General features: G+C 38.5%; 1 protein-coding gene across 1 annotated transcript in view; it reads left to right on the forward strand.

The window, feature by feature from the left end:
- Nucleotides 1-18,153, forward strand: part of ccdc15 (coiled-coil domain containing 15) — a 53,089-nt gene extending 34,936 nt beyond the window's left edge. Inside the window, exons 6-10 of the mRNA XM_059957259.1 lie at nucleotides 6,470-6,589; nucleotides 9,405-9,508; nucleotides 13,947-14,117; nucleotides 15,697-15,845; nucleotides 17,752-18,153. Of these exons, the coding sequence (XP_059813242.1) occupies nucleotides 6,470-6,589; nucleotides 9,405-9,508; nucleotides 13,947-14,117; nucleotides 15,697-15,845; nucleotides 17,752-17,870 (663 nt within the window). The 3' untranslated portion in view covers nucleotides 17,871-18,153. The remainder of the gene's footprint in view (nucleotides 1-6,469; nucleotides 6,590-9,404; nucleotides 9,509-13,946; nucleotides 14,118-15,696; nucleotides 15,846-17,751) is intronic.
- Nucleotides 18,154-19,999: the final 1,846 nt, after the last annotated feature.

A 19,999-nucleotide genomic window follows, 5' to 3' on the forward strand; every position in this document is an offset into this window, starting at 1 on the left:
AGCACAACATTGTGGGGCAAATAGCCTGTCCAGTGCTGTACTTGCTGTGTTCTTTGTGGCTGTGATTTTGTCATTGGAGCATTATCAAACATAACTTGACATTAGGCCACAGAGATATTAAGGCCTATAATTAATAAGGTCAATCGAAGAGCTAAGTTTAAAAAAGGCACCTTTAAGCTAGAAAATGAGGTGCAAAGATAGAGATATTTGGGGAGGAAATTATAGAACTTGGGCATTGGTTAATGATGACACAGGCACCAATTAAAGCTTTAAAGGCCAGAACTGGAATTGATTTAATAAGATTCAGAGACAAATTAAGTTGCAGTGAGTGCTTGAGCGGAATGAGTGTGGAGAGGCTGTAGGATAAATTATCAACAATTTTGGTTCAGGTCACCAGTAGAAGAGGGGGGAGAGTTGGGTGGGCACTGACAGGGCTATTTTTAAGATTTATAAAATTAGAGGTAAAGGAATTCCTCGAGATTGTCAGCACTTTGATGGTGTTGGCTCTCAAAGAAGATTCTAACTCTGCATTTAAAGCCTGCTTCAGTATTGTCTCAGGCTTGCAAAAAATTCAATCACATTTTCAAATATTCCTTGTATGCTGTTTGCTGCCACATATTTTGAGAATTTGTCTTAGTTTTGATCTGAAAAGGTGCTAATCCCAAAAGTTTGACTAAGTGTGAGCTAGATGTACGGATTTTTGAAAGCCCAGAGGTGCAAATTGGGAGTAAACTTTGAATAATTATGTAAACAGGTATAAGCAAGGTTAGGATGAGAAATGCAAAAGAGAAATGCTAAGAAGTGATTATGGTTCCTTTTTCAGTGATTAAGATGAGATGAATAGCAAGACCATGTGAGAAATTAACAACAGATTGGAGAATTTATATAAAGATATTGTGTATAGATTTAAGGTTATTGATGACAAAATTAGAAGGATGATGAGGGCAAACACTTGCACTCAGGGTGGTAGGATGCTGGAGCTTGTCACATGAAAGCGCAGTAGAGATAAAAACACTTCATCACATTTCTAAAATATTTGGATGAGTATTTGAACAGCCATGATCTGCAATTATGAGTGATGTCCGGAAAGTAGAATTAACCTGGGTTAATCTTCATTATCTGGCACTGATATTAAGATTTAAAGTACATTTATTATCAAAGTATGTATACAGAATACAACTCTGAAATTTGTCCTCCTGCGGACAGCCGTGAAACAAAGAAACAAAGTAACACCACGGAACCTGTTGAAGGAAAACATCAAGCACCCAAAACAAAAATCTCAAATAAAATAACAAGTGAATGGTCTCCTTGGGCAGCATCCTTCTATGATTCTAAATTTGGGAAGACTAACTTGCAAAACAACACAATTCTTGACCCTAAGCTCTTAACAGTGGCTGTTGAAAGGGAGCCCAACCACTTCTTTGTTAGCAACAAAGTCATGACATTGAAAGACAAGATGATTATGAACCCAATTCCACTTCAACACCCACCCATCTGAATCTGAACCCATTCGTTTTCATTATCAAAATTCTAATTATCTGGCAATGTTTAACTTTCAAGAAAGCAATACATCTAAACAAAACGGCAGACATTATACTTTGTCTTGAACTAAAAGTCCACAAACATGATGAAACATATTGCCTTAAATGCACTGCCGATGAACAAATTGCATCCAAGGACTTGCACTAGGATTTTCTCATCATATACAATAATTACATTGAGATATATTAAGTAGATCCTTTTGCAGAAGACAATTGCAAAGGAAACTTTTGGCAGAACACAAGTCATGGCAGAAACTGATAAAGGACGCAAACATGACACACTTGACAATTATGAGACAGAAATGATCCAGAAAAAGCAGATAATGCTATTCCATAGCAGCAACCTTATAAATTGCTTGTTGCTTAAAAATTAAACATCTTCAAATGGCAAAAAGGTAAACCACAATATAAGACAGAAAGAGAACAATTTTATTGGCCACTTCAGCAGCTGAAATGGAACATTCTGTCATTGCCTTGCAATCATAAGATATAGGAGCAGAATTAAACTATTGATATCATGGCTGATTTTCTTTTCCAAGTCCATTCTCATGCATTCTTCTTATAACTCTTGCTCCCTTACCAATCAAGATGCCCTAAAGTCTTGAAAGGTTGCATATCTTGTTTATGTGCAATGAAAATGTAAATTTGGAGCAGTATACAGGGACTAACATTCTGAAGTCTGTATAAATATTTAGAGTCGAGAAACTTCTGCAGTTTTGAAGTTGAGTAAAGAAAACTTGTGTTCCAAAAGTGTTATGGGTAATTTCTTTGTTTTCGCAGTTTGTAGTCTTTGAGATATCAGCCTGATAGGCTATCACCCAGTCTAAAAAGCACTGTGTCCCCAAATAAGCTGCCAGACAGTTTGTAGGTTTTAAACATCAATCTTTAAATATCAAAGATATTCTTCTGGGAAAAAGTTATCATTATTGCTGCCTTTATTGATGTCTGGTAGTTTATCATTGCCAGCCATCCAGTTCTGCTTTATAAGATCTAAGATGGATGCGACAAGCTGTATTTTTTTTTATATACATTGTTTTGGGATCTGGCACTGCTGGAAAGACCAGCAGTTATTGCCTGTCCCATATTGTCCAAGCTGCTGAGAGATTATATGAAAAAGTGGGCTTTGAACTGCCCCAATTCTTGTACTGAAACACACTGTTCTATTGATGAGGGAATTCCAAGATTTTGATCTGGCAACTTAAACAGGTCAAGATGCCGTGCAACTTGGAAAAGAACCTTCAGGTGGTGCTGATGTTCTTGAGTGCCTGCTGCACTTGTTTTCATGAGTAGTAAGCATGTGTGTTTGGGGAAGTGTTGTTGGGCTATCTTGGGCAAATAGAAAGGTTTCTGGCCTAAAATGTGTCTCGCTTTGCAATGTTGCTGCCTGACCTGCTGAGTCATGGCCATTTTTGTTTGCATCACATCAGCAAATCCCAATGACATGTAACTAGATTGTGGACTTCTTGACGGAAAGACTCCAGTCAGTCCGAGTTGTCAGGAACATCTCAAGCTCCATCACGCTGAGCATTGGTGCCTCTCAGGGCTGTATGCTCAGTCCACTTCATGCTGCTGACTCCTACTGTACTGCTAAACCCAGCTCAAACCACGTCATCAAGTTCGCTAATGATACAACAATGGTTTGCCTCATCAGCAACGATGATGAGTTGGACTACAGAGGGGAGGTAGAGCTTGTCAAATGGTGTGAGAACAACAACTGAGTCTCAACATGATTTTTGACTTCAGGAAGGCGCAGGTCGACCACTGTGCATTCACATCAATGGCTCTGCCATGGAGAGAGTGAAGAGGGCAAAGTTCCTTGGTGTGCATACAACAGATGATCTAACCTGGATCCACATACCACCTCATTAGTCAGAGGCACAGCAGGATCTACACTTTTCTGAGAAGATTGAAACATGCAAGACTCCTTGCCCCCATCCTAGCAACTTTGTGCTAGAACGGCACCATTAAGAGTGTCCTGTCTGGCTGCATCATTGTGTGGTACAGAAGCTGCAAGGCAACAGACCACAAGATCCGAAAGAGAATAGTAAAAACTGCTGAGAGGATCACCGGGGTCTCTCTGCTCCCTATTTGTGACATTTACCAGGAACATTGTAGATGAAGGGCCCAAAGCATTGTTGGAAGATTACTACCGCCCATCACACAACCTCTTTGACTCACTACATCGGGAGGGAGGTACAGGAGCATCAGGACTAGGACTTCCAGACTGGTTAACAACTTCTTCCCTCAGGCTGAGAGACTAATGAATACCCTGCCATCACTGAGGTCTTGTCACAAGGACAGCAAGCTGTTTACTGTTCACCTGTGCTGCATATTATATGCACTTTGAATGATCTTGTAATATTTTGTTTTATGTGCTGTGTGTGATGCATGGTTTGTGAGCATTCAGTGGTCCAGAGGAACGTTGTTAAGTTTGATTGTATGTAGTCAGGTGACAATAAACTTGAACTTAAAATGCCTGCCTATTTACCTTTACATATATGACTATGGATGTAATCCAAGAATTTGAAAATTTTTTATACTGATAACCTGGCAACAACAAGACAAGTGCGCTATATAGAATTGGAAAATGTATAATCGTTGTGAATAGAGCTAAGAAACTGCACGGATAAAAAGACCTTGATGGGAGTTATATACAGACCTCCAAACGATAGCAAAGATTTGGCCTTCAAATTACAACTGGAGATAGAAACTGCATGTTAAAAGGGCAATGTTATGATATTCTTGGGGGATTTCAATATCAAGATAGATTGGGAAAGTCAGGTTGGTGCTGGATCCCAAGCAGGTGAATTTGTAGATTGCCTACAAGATGGCTTTTTAGAGCAACTTGTGGTTGAGCCCTCTAGAGGATCCGCTATTCGGGATTGGGTGTTGTGCAATGAGCCAGAATTGATTAGAGAGCTTAACGTAAAAGAACCCTAGGGGACAATGATCATGATATGATCGAATTCACCCTGCAATTTGAGAAGGAAATGCTAAAGTCAGATGTATCAGTATTATAGTGGAGAAGAGGGAATTACAGAAACATTGGAGGGGAGCTAGCCAAGATTGATTGGAAGAGAACACTAGCAAGGATGATGGGAGAACAGCAATGGCTGGAGTTTCTGGGAGCGATTTGGAAGGCACTGGATATATACATCCCAAAGAGGAAAAATTCTAAATACAAGATGATGCAACTGTGGCTGACAAGAGAAGTCAAAACCACCATAAAAGCCAAAGGGGGGCATATAATAGACCAAAAGGTAATGGGAAGTTAGAGGATTGGGAAGCTTTTAAAAACCAACAGAAGGCAATTACAGTAAAAGAAAATCATAAAAAAGGAAAAGATGGGATACGAAGGTAAACTAGCCAATAATATTAAAGAAGATACCAAAAGTTTCTTCCAATATATAAAATGTAAAAGAAAGGCAAGAGTGATATTGGACCTCTGGAAAATGATGCTGGAGAGGTAGTAATGGGGGACAAGGGAATGGCAGATGAACTGAATAAGTATTTTTCACTGGAAGTCATAAGAAGTACCCCAGAAGTTCGAGTGTCAAAGAGCAGAAGTGAGTAAGTTTGCCATTATTAGGGGAAACGTGCTTGGGAGACTGAAAGGTCTGAATGTAGATAAGTCTCCTGGACTAGATGGTCTATACCCCAGGGTTCTGAAAGAGGTGGCCAAAGAGATTGTGGAGGCATTACTATGACCTTCCAGGAATCAGTTAATTCTGACAAGGTTCCGCAGGACTGGGAAATTGCAAATGCCACTGAGGGAAATGGATCAGCCATGATGAAATGGTGGAGCGGACTCGATGGGCCAAATAGCCTAATTCTGCTCTTGTATGTTATGGTCTTGTAACAGCTGCTTCAGCAAGGCTGACAAACTCCTTATCAGCTTAAACCAAACATAAACCACAAAACTTCACTTTTCACCTGTCATTTAGAGGCGTACAAATTAAATTGGTGTGTTTGGAGTAGGCCCATCCATCCATTTGGACTGCCCTACGTTACTCTGGCATCAAATATGCTTGCCAGTTGTGGGAATATTCTGCCCACACAAAAACAAGTTTTCATGCTAGCTGCCAAGTTGTCACTGATTACCTTAAATCCTTAGAGTTCTGATAGGCAAGGAGATGGAGATGGCAAGCAAATGATGCCTTTCATTTGATGATCACCCATACCACCAGTGCACCAGTCTGAACTGGGCAAGTAGTGGAAAGACAGTGTTAAGTTTTTGTCCTTCAGTCAGGTATATGAAAGTCTTGATGCTGATCCTGTATTAACAATATTCACATCAGGTTTATCTGTAACTGAGCCTATGCTCTAGTGGCAGATGTCAAGATGAAAGGAGGCAAGTAATGCAGAAAGGAGATTTAAGTTCACCTTGAGATGCTACCTGATCTACTGTATATCTCCAGTATTTGCTGTTTTAAAAGTAAGATTTGTTATCGCACGGGTGTGTTGGGTGTGAATGTTGACAGAATAGAACTGAGTTGTTGTGGGATGTCAGTATGAAATCTCAAAAGAGGCAAAAAGAGTATAAGTCAAGTAAGTGATTGATCTAGAGAGTAAGAAGTGGGCTGGAGAATCTTGTAAGTTGGAGTGATCATGAGGACAGAGGTGAAAAGTATGGTGATGGAAGAGAGGTTTGGAAGATTGAAAACTAACCCCCCAAAAAGTGAAGTTTGAGTATTGTTTGAGATAATGTATTGCAGGTCTATAGTGTTAGTGGATGGGAACCAAGACTAAACAATATTAGAGTTTTGAATTAATTTCAAGTGTTAGGTATTGTGATAAAGTAAAAAAATTATATAAGTCGGGTGGGATCAGCATAGAGTACTTGTACAGCATTAAATGTGCATAGTTTAGGAAATTGTTTAAAACTTTAAGTAATGGGGACTCTTATCTAATTCTTTAATATATTCCAGCCTTGTAGCAGACTTTATCGTGAGCCTTACCCCACGGGTTCCTCCCTCGGATTTAGTACTGACTACAAGGCAACACTCATTCTGCGACCTGGTGTGGACCAGGAAGAGAGTAAAAAACAGGTTTGTTCTTTCTTTAAAATGAGATCAGCAAATTGACTCACTGATGTTCTTTGACCATCTCATTGACTTTTGTTAATGGAAGAAGACTAGCTTTATTTTGTGATGATGAGTGGTAGGGAATCAAGAATCTGATTATTTACTTTGTATGTTTTCTTGCCTGCTGCTCCTAAACATGGAAAATTCAGAATTTCAACTGAAAATCCCATTAAAACTCCAGAAAGCAGCTTCATATTAGGCATGTTACAGACCCCAGTCCCAGCATTAAAATTAACACTTTCAAAAAACCAGTTGTGTCTGAACTAGCCAGTTCTAATGGAAGGCCATTAACTCAGTTTTTCTGTTCCCGCAGATGTTGCTGGACCCTTCCATCATTCTCTTTTCTCTTTCCTGCAACTTGCAGTGTTTTGTGTTTCAGTTTTTTTTTCTTGCCATTTTCATATTTTCTTGTGATATAGGAGGAGCCATTTGGCTGTCAGATCTGTGCTGACTCAACATTTGCATCAAAAGCCTAATCTAACACTCGTATACCTGTACTAGACTTTCCAAAGCCCATCATCTTTACCCTGATTCTCCTAACATACGTCTACGCTAAGGTAATTTACAGTAATCATTGAAACTTCCCAACTAGCATCTTTTAGTAATGTGGGAGGAAAATTCAGCATCTGGGGGAATCAACATGTTCATAAGAACAGATTGCATCTTTAAAATAAACAGGAACAGAGGTCAGGTTGAACTCAGATCAATGGAGCTTGAATGTAGCAACAATACATGTTTTTCCACTGTGTTATCCTTGTTCATCTTCTATTTGCATGATTACCAGACTCCCTTTGTACATGGTTTCCCAATCTCATAAATACAAGCGATTCTGCAGAAGCAGGAATTCCAGAACAACATACACAAAATTCTGGAGGAAATCTGCAGGTCAGCAGTACCTATGGAGGGAAATGAACAGTCACCATTTCAGGCTGAGGCCCTTCATCAGGATTCACTATTTCCCAATCTATTTGCAATTAACAAGTCTTCATCATACTCTTTCAGCTAACACTACCACCTTTTGTCATTTAGTCTGTCTTCATCTCCCTCCAATCACATACGCTTTGAGTCTCTTTCCCATCCTAACACTATGTTAAGTAAAATGTATTTGATTGTTAACTTTATCTAATCCTAATTCAGGGTCATCAACTTGCATTAGTAACTCTGCTTCTTCTTCCCAAATGCTATTATATTTCAGTTAGCTCATTTGAGTTCAGATGTAGGGACAGCTACTCCATCTAATGCCAATGATCCCGAGTCAGACCAATGTCACAGTTCCATTTTCTCATTGTTTTCCAGTGATCTAAACTGTAAATGTCTGTGTGGACAATCAGTGTTTCTCAAATATATAACCAAACAGGAACACCAGGTTAGAAAGTAGAGGGATTTAAGGGCAGGTAAGTGTCATGACCAGTTGATAAGAAAAGACAGGCAGGAGCAAGGTAATATACATGATGGGTCAAACGGGTTGATGTGTGTATTTTAATGCAAGAAGTATTAAGTGTTGTTGGGTGCATCCAAGAATTTCTTAAAACAATATATGGATAATCAAAATAGAGGAGGAGCCTTTGGAAATGAGCTAGGTGTCTTGTCTGTGGGGGAATATTTAGGAAATGTTAATCACACCTCAAGTTTTAAAATTGCAATGAATAAGGATAAGAATAGGTTTAAGGTGTCAAATTGCTTACTACAGCATCTATTTTCCTAAAAGTCAATTGAAGTACATGCAGCTCTAACATATTATTAAGTCAAATAATATTTCTTTTCATTACTCATTTGATACATATGGATCCACTCCAATATGTCTACTGTCACATCAGGTCAACAGTGGATATGGTTCTTCTCTCAGCCCTGAAACATCTGGACAGTGAAGATGCATACATCAGGATGCTCTTCATTGACTACAGCTCAGCATTCAACACTATCATCCCCTCAAAACTAATCAATAAGCTCCAAGACCTAGCCCTTTAACTTTTGTGCAACTGGATCCTCAATTTCCTCACTTACAGACCATAAATTCAAGTTCAGTTTATTGTCATTGAATTGTACACATTTACACCGCCAGATGAAACAACATTCCTCTGGACCAAGGTGTACATCACAGTACATATAACTCACAAGCACAACACAAAGTAATATTACCACAAATAAATTAACTAATGTGCATTTACGACACAAGTTACAATTTAACACTACTGGTGCTTCATATGTGATGAAGCCTGGGTGGTGGCAGGGAGTTCAGTAGCTTGTTTGTATTTGCACAGTTTGTCTTTTGCACATTGTCAGTTTTGTTCATGTGTAGTTTTTCATTATTTTTGTTGTATTTCTTTATTCTACTGTGAGAAGCATAGACAGAGTCCATAGAGGGGAAACTGGTGATTTGCTGAGCTGTGTCTGCAACTCCCTGCAGTTTCTTGTGGTCACATGCAGAGTAGTTGCCATAACAAACTGTTGGCATCCAGATAGAATGCTCTCTGTGAAGCATCAACCAAAATTGGTAAGGATTAATGGGAGCATGCCAAATTTTTAGCCTCCTGAGGAAGTAATGGCATTGATGAGCTTTCTTGGTTGTGGCATCAACACATTTGAACAAAGTGGTGAGCCTTTTAATGAACTTTGAGCCATCTCAGTGCTATAGATGCTATCAAATATGAAAATGGTCCAAGAATTCAAAATTAAGTTGCAGTTTCAGAGAGGGGTCTGTTTCCCTTGGGTACGGTAGTCAGAAAATAATTAGTGCTGCACAAAGTGCAAGAGTAACACTTTGACCTATGTTCCCCAGCGTGGTAGCCAGTATATGATGTATCGTCGCCTCTTCATGGATATTGAACGAGAGCAGGTGAAAGAACAACAACGCCAACAACAACATTTGAAGAGAATAGCAAAGTGAGTGATATATGTTATCTTGCACTTAGAATAACATAAAAGGAGGTCTGATAGTCCTTTGATATGTGCTGGCTCCTCACAGAACAAAATCCCTTTTCCATCACCCTATTTCCTTCAACTCCCTGCACTTGTTTTTTCTTACAATCACCATCAACTCCCCATGTGTAATTTTGATATCATCTTAGAGTCGGGAGTAATGTAAATTAGCTAATTAATCTGCTTATGTTTGGGATATAGGAGGAAACCAGAGCACTTTGGGGAAACCACAGTCACAAGGGAAACATTGGAAGTCCATATGGACAGTCCTCAAGGTTAGGATCATACCAGGGATGCTGGAACTGAGATAGCAGCACTAACTGCTGGAACACATGTGGCCATTGAGATCTCAACAGTTTAATTGCTGCTTCAAGTTGGAAAACAGAATCCACTTGTTTTCCTGTTTTTATTCTGAGAATTTCACCACAGAAAAATTGGCTCTTAAAAATAATTGTTAATGGGCATGTAATATTTGAAATCCGATGAATTATATTCTATGGGAATTTATTTGTCAGAAGCAGCTTTGGGCAAAAAGTAAACATAGAAACATAGAAAATAGGTGCAGGAGTAGGCCATTCGGCCCTTCGAGCCTGCACCACCATTCAGTATGATCATGGCTGATCATCCAACTCAAAACCCTGTACCTGCTTTCTCTCCATACCCCCGATCCCTTTAGCCACAAGGGCCATATCTAACTTGCTCTTAAATATAGCCAATGAACCAGCCTCAACTGTTTCCTGCGGCAGAGAATTCCACAGATTCACCACTCTCTGTGTGAAGAAGTTTTTCCTCATCTCGGTCCTAAAAGACTTCCCTTTTATCCATAAACTGTGACCCCTCGTTCTGGACTTCCCCAACATCGGAAACAATCTTCCTGCATCTAGCCTGTCCAATCCCTTTAGAATTTTATACGTTTCAATAAGATCCCCCCTCAATCTTCTAAATTCCAGTGCGCATGAGCCCAGACGATCCAGTCTTTCTTCATATGAAAGTCCTGCCATCCCAGGAATCAATCTGGTGAACCTTCTTTGTACTCCCTCTATGGCAAGAATGTCTTTCCTCAGATTAGGGGACCAAAACTGCACACAATGTTCTAGGTGCGGTCTCACCAAGGCCTTGTACAACTGCAGTAGAACCTCCCTGCTCCTGTACTCAAATCCTTTTGCTATGAATGCCAACATACCATTTGCCTTTTCCACCACCTGCTATACCTGCATGCCCACCTTCAATGACTGGTGTACAACGACACCCAGGTCTCGTTGCATCTCCCCTTTTCCTAATCGGCCACAGTTCAGATAATAATCTGTTTTCTTGTTCTTGCAACCAAAGTGGATAACCTCACATTTATCCACATTAAATTGCATCTGCCATGAATTTGCCCACTCACCTAACCTATTCAAGTCACCCTGCATCCTCTTAGCATCCTCCTCACAGCTAACACTGCCGTCCAGCTTCGTGTCATCCGCAAACTTGGAGATGCTGCATTTAATTCCTTCGACTAAATCATTAATATATATTGTAAACAACTGGGGTCCCAGCACTGCGCCTTGTGGTACCCATCTAGTCACTGCCTGCCATTCTGAAAAGGTCCCGTTTACTCCCACTCTTTGCTTCCGGTCTGCCAACCAATTCTCTATCCGCATTAATACCATACCCCCAATACCATGTGCTTTAAGTTTGCACACTAATCTCCTGTGTGGGACCTTGTCAAAAGCCTTTTGAAAATCTAAATATACCACATCCACTGGCTTTCCCCTATCCACTCTACTAGTTACATCTTCAAAAAATTCTATAAGATTTGTCAGACATGATTTTCCTTTCACAAATCCATGCTGACTTTGTCCGATGATTTCACTTCTTTCCAAATGTGCTGTTATCACATCTTTGATAACCGACTCTAGCATTTTCCCCACCACCGATGTCAGACTAACCAGTCTATAATTCCCCGGTTTCTCTCTCCCTCCTTTTTTAAAAAGTGGGGTTACATTAGCCACCCGCCAATCCTCAGGAGCTAATCCAGAATCTAAGGAATTTTGAAAAGTTATCACTAATGCATCCACTATTTCTTGGGCTACTTCCTTAAGCACTCTGGGATGTAGACCATCTGGCCCTGGGGATTTATCTGCCTTTAATTCCTTCAATTTACCTAACACCACTTCCCTACTAACATGTATTTCCCTCAGTTCCTACATTTGTCTTGACCAATCTTCTTCTTTTCACGTATCTATAAAAGCTTTTACAGTCAGTTTTTATGTTCCCTGCCAGCTTTCTCTCATAATCTTTTTTCCCTTTCCTAATTAAGCCCTTTGTCTTCCTCTGCTGGTCTCTGAATTTCTCCCAGTCCTCAGGTGTGCCACTTTTTTTTGCTAATTTATATGTTTCTTCTTTGGACTTGATACTATCCCTAATTTCCCTTGTCAGCCACAGGTGCACTACCTTCCCTGGTTTATTCTTTTGCCAAACTGGGATGAACAATTGTTGTAGTTCATCTATGCGATCTTTAAATGCTTGCCATTGCATATCCGCCGTCAACCCTTTAAGTATCATTTGCCAGTCTATCTTCGCAAATTCACGTCTCATACCTTCAAAGTTATCCTTCTTTAAGTTCAGTGCCTTTGTTTCTGAATTAACTATGTCACTCTCCATCTTAACGAAGAATTCCACCATATTATGGTCACTCTTACCCAAGGGGCCTTGCACAACAAGATTGCTAACTAACCCTTCCTCATTGCTCAATACCCAATCTAGAATGGCCTGCTCTCTAGTTGGTTCCTCGACATGTTGGTTCAGAAAACCATTCCGCATACATTCCAAGAAATCCTCTTCCTCAGCACCCTTACCAATTTGGTTCACCCAATCTATATGTAGATTGAAGTCACCCATTATAACTACTGTTCCTTTATTGCACGCATTTCTAATTTCCTGTTTAATGCCATCCCCAACCTCACTACTACTGTTAGGTGGCCTGTACACAACTCCCTCCATCGTTTGCTGCCCCTTAGTGTTATGCAGTTCTACCCATATCGATTCCACATCCTCCAGGCTAATGTCCTTCCTTTCTATTGCGTTAATCTCCTCTCTAACCAGCAATGCTACCCCACCTCCTTTTCTTTCCAGTTTATCCCTCCTGAATATTGAATATCCCTGGATGTTGAGCTCCCATCCTTGGTCACCCTGGAGCCATGTCTCTGTGATCCCAACTATATCATATTCATTAATAACTATCTGCACATTCAATTCATCCACCTTGTTACGAATGCTCCTCGGATTGACACACAAAGCCTTCAGGCTTGTTTTTACAACACATTTAGCCCTTATACAATTACGTTGAAAAGTGGCCCTTTTTGCTTTTTGCCCTGGATTTGTCTGCCTGCCACTTTTACTTTTCACCTTACTACTTTTTGCTTCTACCCTCATTTTACACCCTTTTGTCTCTCTGCACTTGTTCCCATACCCCTGCCACATTAGTTTAAATCAGTGGTTCCCAACCTTTTTTTGGCCATGCCCCACCTAATCACCTCTAAAATCCTGATGCCCCCTGTGGTGATATATAATTCTTATTATTCAAAAAGTGAACTCCTATTCACCTGGAGAAAGCCTAAAAGACCATTAGCTTGGTTTAAACAAGCTTCCAAAGAACATGGCATTCATGAAAGAGAAAAATAAAAGAACCAAAGGACTGTTAAAGATCTGAGGAAGAAATTACTAAGAAATTGTAAAAAAAAACATTAAGTGATATTAAAATAATAGTAATAAATAAATAAAACAATGCCGATTCGTTTCTACAGCATACAAAGACAGATACACCATTTAAAAGAGATGACGCAATGTACACACCTTCACACCACCAAGAACCGAAAGCTACTGCAAAAAGCAGCATTGGCGCGACCTCGGACGAGTTTCTTACGCGTTTGGACTTGTTCATTCGTTCCTTCCTACATCAGTCAATTTATTAATTTAATTATGAAAGCCATTTGATGGTTGTAATGATGGTGATACACTATGTATACAGTACATATGCAATTACACATGTACATACACAAGTATTTTTATGTATGCATACTGTATATACACATATGTATTAACTCGCGCGCACACACACTCATACACAGACTTACTAGAAAAAATTCACTGTTAATAACTCATTCTCGAATTGCCCCCCTTAAAAATCAAATTATCCCCCTGAGTGGCGTACGCCCCACGTTGGGAACCACTGATATAAATCCTCCTGAACAGCATTTCATTATGTTAATAATTTATTAATACTTGAGTGTATTACCAGAGAGTGGAAAAAGTGACAAAGTGATTCTGTTTGGCTTTGTTTACTCATGCTCAAATATACTCCCCACAGCTTTTAGATGTCTTTACCTCAGATCTGAATCTGTTACTTTTTAAAATCCAGAATTAAGGAAGAAAAAGAGAAACTAAGAAAGGCACAAGAGAAAAGGATGATTGAGCACACTCATCAAAGAGAATTTGTGACTGAAAGTGTAAGGACTACGCACTTAAAGGAAGAGGAAACACAGAAGAGAGCAGATAAAGACAAAAGCCAACGAAATAGAGAGAGTACAAGGTACACAATCTGATTTTAAGAACATTGTGTCTCGTTAATCAGTTCAATAAGTACTATGGATGTGATCTACTTCACATGATAAAAATAATGAAAGGAGCAATATCACTTGGCCTTCCTCAACCTGTCAATTGAGAGAGATTGTGGTGAACCTTAAACTTGATTGCTCTTAGAAATTCATCTCCATTTGTCTTCTGATTTGAAAGCTGTGATTACTAACCAAAAGATCCACCACAAATTAAATCCCAGTGCTAACTGAACTCGGTCTGGGCTGTGACATCTCTCCAACCCTTTATCTTTCTCTGCAATATTGTAGAACAGCAACAAGAGTTAGCCAAGCAAGGAAGCTATCCCTTTCTCTTCTAAAATTGAGCTTCTTGTTAAGGAAGAAAGGCGTGAAGCTCATTAAAATTAGCTTAATATTAGGCCGTATTAATAAATACAGATACAAACAATGTTGAAGAGGTAATGTAAGTGTAAAAAATGAGTGTTGAAACACAGCATGTAATTGAACTTGAAATTCATTGGAGTCCCTACTAAGTACAACAAATACTTACCATTTAACATGTATTCAATTTCTGAAGTTTTGATATATCTGTGATGTTGATGATATGAACCTGATAGACCTGAGGAATCAATAAGAAGCATTATGTTTACTATTCAACCAATAAGTATTTGGAACTTGCCTTTGTCTCGGGGTAAAGTTTAGTTTACATATATAGCAAAGTAACAGATTCTTCTGGCCCAACAAACCCGCACTGCCCAATTACACCCATGTAACATTTAACCTACTAACGCTTACGTCTTTGCAATGTGGGAGGAGGAGACTGGAGTGAGGAAACCCATGCAGTTGTACAAACTCCTGCAGACAGTGGTAAAAATTGAATCTGGTTCGTTGATGGCATAATAGCGTTATGCAAGCTGCCACACTATTGTACTGCCCAATGTGAATGAATTCATGTTAACTGCTGTGGAATAAAGCTCACATTTTAATCACATCACGATTTACTGAGCAACTCAAACACTTTCAAGTTTGTCACAAACCTACCTAGTTGTTTTAGAATTGTGAAATGCTATGCTTGCAAAGCATGCTGTGGCACGCAGGATGTTGGAAAGAGTCTTCAATTAATATGTTAGTGGTTTAAAAATCTAAAAGTGGGTGAAATTAAGAGTGTAAGTTTTTAAGGAATCTCAATGGAAAAATAACATTCAAAACTGGTCTGTCACATAGAAGAAATAAAATAATCTTCATTGGTGACTCTTCACCCAATATAAATTTCATACTAAAATTTGGTGATTTGTGTTTACTTTAGTTTGCAACTTCAGCTTTTTTTCAACCCCATGCTGATATGATAAATGTTTTAAAATTAGGTTGCTGAGAAGCAATGCTCATCTGTTTAAGACTGTTCATTGGCCTTGAATAAATCAAATCATGATGGCAGAATAGAAAATGTAGTTTTGAAGCAAAAATTGGTGAGATTAAATTTAAGCAAATTTGATTTGTCAATTATATCCATATAATGATTCATAATGGCTGTGTGATTTGCTGCTAAATGGGTTTTATGCCACTTTTTTTTTGCAGATATATAGAAGCTTTAAGAGCACAGATGATGGAAAAAATTAAATTGTGGAATACCGATTTGCCTCCTCTGTGCTGCTGTGGATCTGATTTCTGGGATTCGCATCCGGACAAATGCGCAAATAATTGTGTCTTCTACAAAAACCCCAAAGGTATGCTTTTAAAACTGGATGATAATGCTTACAGAACTAGTTTTCTAAATATTTGCATTTTGTAAGTTGTTAAAAGAAATCATGATCATTGAAAGCCTCAATTTATTTGATCAGAGTTGCAAGACAAATTGATCAATTCTGCGCAATATATACTTGCAGGAATTTCTATATGCAATATATAATTTGTTAAAGTTATCAGAAAATTTTGACATTCTTATTTTTTAAAGATTAAATGATCAGATTCGATCTACCTTTTCACTATTTACGTGATATTCGGATTCCCTCTATGAATCACCCCATATCCCTAATTCTGAATTATATTAATTAAACTCATAGAATCATGGAGACATAAAGGAAAGAAACGGGCCTTTTAGTTTACTTTGTCAATGCCAAATGTGATGCCTGTTGATGCTAATCACATTTTCTGTTGTTAGGCCTTCATCTTTCTACTCCTTTCTTATCCAAGTACCTGTCCAAATGCAGCTTTAATTTTTTAAAAATTGTTTTATTTATCATTTGTTCATCAAAACATGTAGTGAAATGTGTTGTTTGCATCAAATCAGTGAGGATTGTGCGAGGTGCCAACATAGTATGCCCACAACTAACCCTAACTGTACATCTTTAGAATGTGGGAGAAGACCGGAAGATTGGGGGGGGGGGGGACCCACATGGTCATGCAAGATTGTGTACATTTTTTATTACAGATAGTGGCGGGTATTGAACCCTGATCAGTGTTTGCTGACGCTGTAAAGGGATGCACCAACCATTATGTTACTATGTTGCCAATGCTACCGTGCTAACCCCACGTTTTAAACATTGAAATAGTTTCTACTTTTACTACCTCTTATAACAGCTTGTTTCAAATATTCACCACCCTCTATATGACTAACTTGTCACCCGGGTCTAAACACAAGAGATTCTACAGATGTTGGAAATCCAGAGTGACACACAAAAAAGTGTCTTGATGAAGGATCTTATATTTTTGAGTCTACTTTAAATTTCTCCCCTCTCACCTTAAAGCTAAATAATGTTGATAAAAATCTGGAACATAATTTGCATAGAGTGGCCATTAGCCATAAACAATGAGGTTGAATTTAAATATACATTAACTAGGACCTATTAAATTCACAACATTTTTAATATGAAATCACCAGCACAAAGCTAAACATGAATGACCATGGTAAAATAATTGGATATTTAATATTAAATGGCCTGCAGAAGGAGTTGTTGGGGATGTAAGCATCGCTTAAAATGTACGCAGCACTCTTGACAGTTACTGAGTTTTAATAAAATGTATTCTGTAATCAAGATTATAATTTTGCTAAACAATTTGTTTTATGTTACTTTTTAATGAGTTAATAAGCCTTAATTAAAGCAATCTCTTTTACGAGCAGATAGCAAGGTACATCTGCTGTGGTAAATTGCTGTCATTCTGTGGAATGCTCTATGGTGTCCTTTAAGGCTGTATGATCGGCTTTAGCATCCAGTTTTCTGCAATTATACTACACTTTGCTTGAATTCAGAAACTTATTAATGATGTACATTTTTAGGCATTACATCAGATAATAAGCATTGTGTTTGTTCTTTTGGGAACTTTAAAATTCATCTAGTTCCTCAGATACTTGTACCATACATTTCCTAGCAGTTAAAGCTTTTAGGTTCTGTATAATGCCTCTTGCTGAAATGCTCACTTTCCTACAGGTTTTATGGGATGCTTTAAAATGGTAATAAGTAAATGCATATAACTTTAAAAAATTAGAGATGATGACTATTGATTTGTGGGGTATTCTAAGCTTGCCTTTTGCACAGTTTGGGTTCAGTTTCAGCAGGTATAATCAAGATAAATTCAAAGATATGCTTTGTTTTATTCTAAATTTTGTCTCCCTATTTCTCCTTGATTGCGTAGGATACGCTAAAGCACTGCAATCTGTGTTATCTTCATATGATGCTTGGGATGAACATTACAGAAATCGTTCCTCAATGAAGAAACTTGCATTAATGAATTTATGTCTAGCCAAGAAGTAATTACTTTGGGAAGCTGGATACAGTTGGCTAATAAATTTTTACTAAAAGACTCACTGTGTAAAGTGTGATTAGATAATGTGTGGTATTTTTATTAACAATTGTGGCATTTGATAAGTTATTTAATGTGTTTTTGTATGAAAAATTGATTTTAAAGATATTAAATCACTCCTGAATTTTTCTAATTGAGCATTAAGTTTAATAAAATTGAAAAAAATCTCCATAGGAGATAATTTTAAAGAAAAGTTGTGTAAATCAGTAATAATAAAGGACTACTACAAACAATAGTGTTTCATTACTTGATGTTTTACAATTATATACTTAAATCCTCTACCTCCCCCACCTCCAACCCACACTGTAATTGGAGTTCCTTATGGTGAGATGTTTTGGAGAGAATAATTGACCATGATTGGAATTGCTGGATAAATTTCATGTATGCATGGGCTGTCTTGTAGATGATGACTCAAGTAAGAGAGGGAGAATGTATGCATTTAAGATTTACTGCAGGGACTTCCAGTAAGATGGCGATTGCTTAGCTGCTCCGAACTTTTGTTCGTTATTTTCGCTATCTTTGCACTAAATGTCTCCATTTTTTAAACCTTAATTAGGAACTTTATTTGGTTCCTTTTACTTGCCTGTGAACACATCTACCTTACAATGTCTGGCAAGAGTTCTAAAACCGGGAGAAAGGAAGTTCCAGCTCTGCCTTTTGAGACCCTCGTTGTGCTGGAACAACACCACGACGATATTTTAAAGGAATTTAGAACCGCTTTCAAACAGCTGGAAGCCAAACTGGATCGGATCAATGATAGAGTGGACGAACATGCTGAACACTTATCTCGCATTGATTCGACTTCTGCAAATTTAGAAAGTCGTGTTCGATACTTGGAGACTCTCTGTTCCAGCCTAGAAGAAAAAAATAATAAACTCCTTTTTAAAATGGTCGATCTCGAAAATCAGAGCAGACGTTGTAACCTTCGAATTCTTGGGTTGCCAGAGGCCACCGAACAGGGATCAACCGTGAAGTTTTTCGCCGAGTTTCTCTGTGAGATATTCGGGAAAGATTTGCTTCCGAATCTGCCTGAGCTCAAAAGGGCACACCGGGTCTACGTTCCCCCCGGAATTCTGGGCTCCTGCCCACGACCGGTAATCTTATGCTTCCATCAATACCAGGTAAAACACCGTCTGATTATGGAGGCACGTCGCAGAGGTACTTTTACTTTCCAAAATACAATCATTCGCTTTGTGGAAGACTTTGCACCCCAGACCTTAAAGATGCGCGCTGAGTTTAAAGGCGTAATGAAAGTGCTTTTTGATCGTGGTTTAAAACCCTCTCCGCACTCCTGCCGAATTACGAATCACGCTTAATACTGGAAAATATAAGTGGTTTAAGTCAGTGAAGGAGGCTGAGGCATTTGTTGCAAGTCTTCCGGCTATCCAGCCATCTTCGGAACCCGATCGGACCTCCTAAAATGGTGGATAAGTACTTCTCGTAGTAAAATTACCTTTCCCGGACTCAGACTTTACTTGAATCACTCAGACACTATTTATTGAAACTCTTAAGGGCTGTTGACAATCTCTCCCTGGATTTGGTGTGTCTTTTTTAAATAGACATTCTGTGCTTAATGTTTCCCTATGGACGTTTAAATAGTACTTGTGTAATCTATTTTATTCTTGTATAACTTTATCTATAGAGTTCTACAATTGACTCTAACTTGTTTTGGAGGTTTGAAGTCTTTTTTGAAGGCCTCCCTGTTTGTTGGTTCACAGTTTAACTGCTGATTATTTTTTTTATTTATTATTTTTTTTCACCTTTTCTTTTAATCTTTTATTTTTTTTTCCTCTCTGTGAATGGTTGATAAGTACTCTTCTTAAATCTATAATTGTCCCCTTCCTCCCTTTCTTTTCCCCCTTTCTCTTACTTTATTCTTCCATAATTTTTCGCGGGTCGGTTAGTTTTGGTTTTCTTCCGATTTTCTCTGAATTAAGTTTTATATTTCTGCAGAAGATGTTCCAATTTGTAGTTATGTTTTCTAGTGCATAAACTAGTTACTATTTGCTAGAGTATTTATACGGAACTGCTGTTATTGACACAGATCTGGAAGTTATATTTGGGTTAATTTTTTTGGTAG

This window comes from Hypanus sabinus, chromosome X2 (assembly GCF_030144855.1).
Source record: "Hypanus sabinus isolate sHypSab1 chromosome X2, sHypSab1.hap1, whole genome shotgun sequence".
NCBI lineage: Eukaryota > Metazoa > Chordata > Chondrichthyes > Myliobatiformes > Dasyatidae > Hypanus > Hypanus sabinus.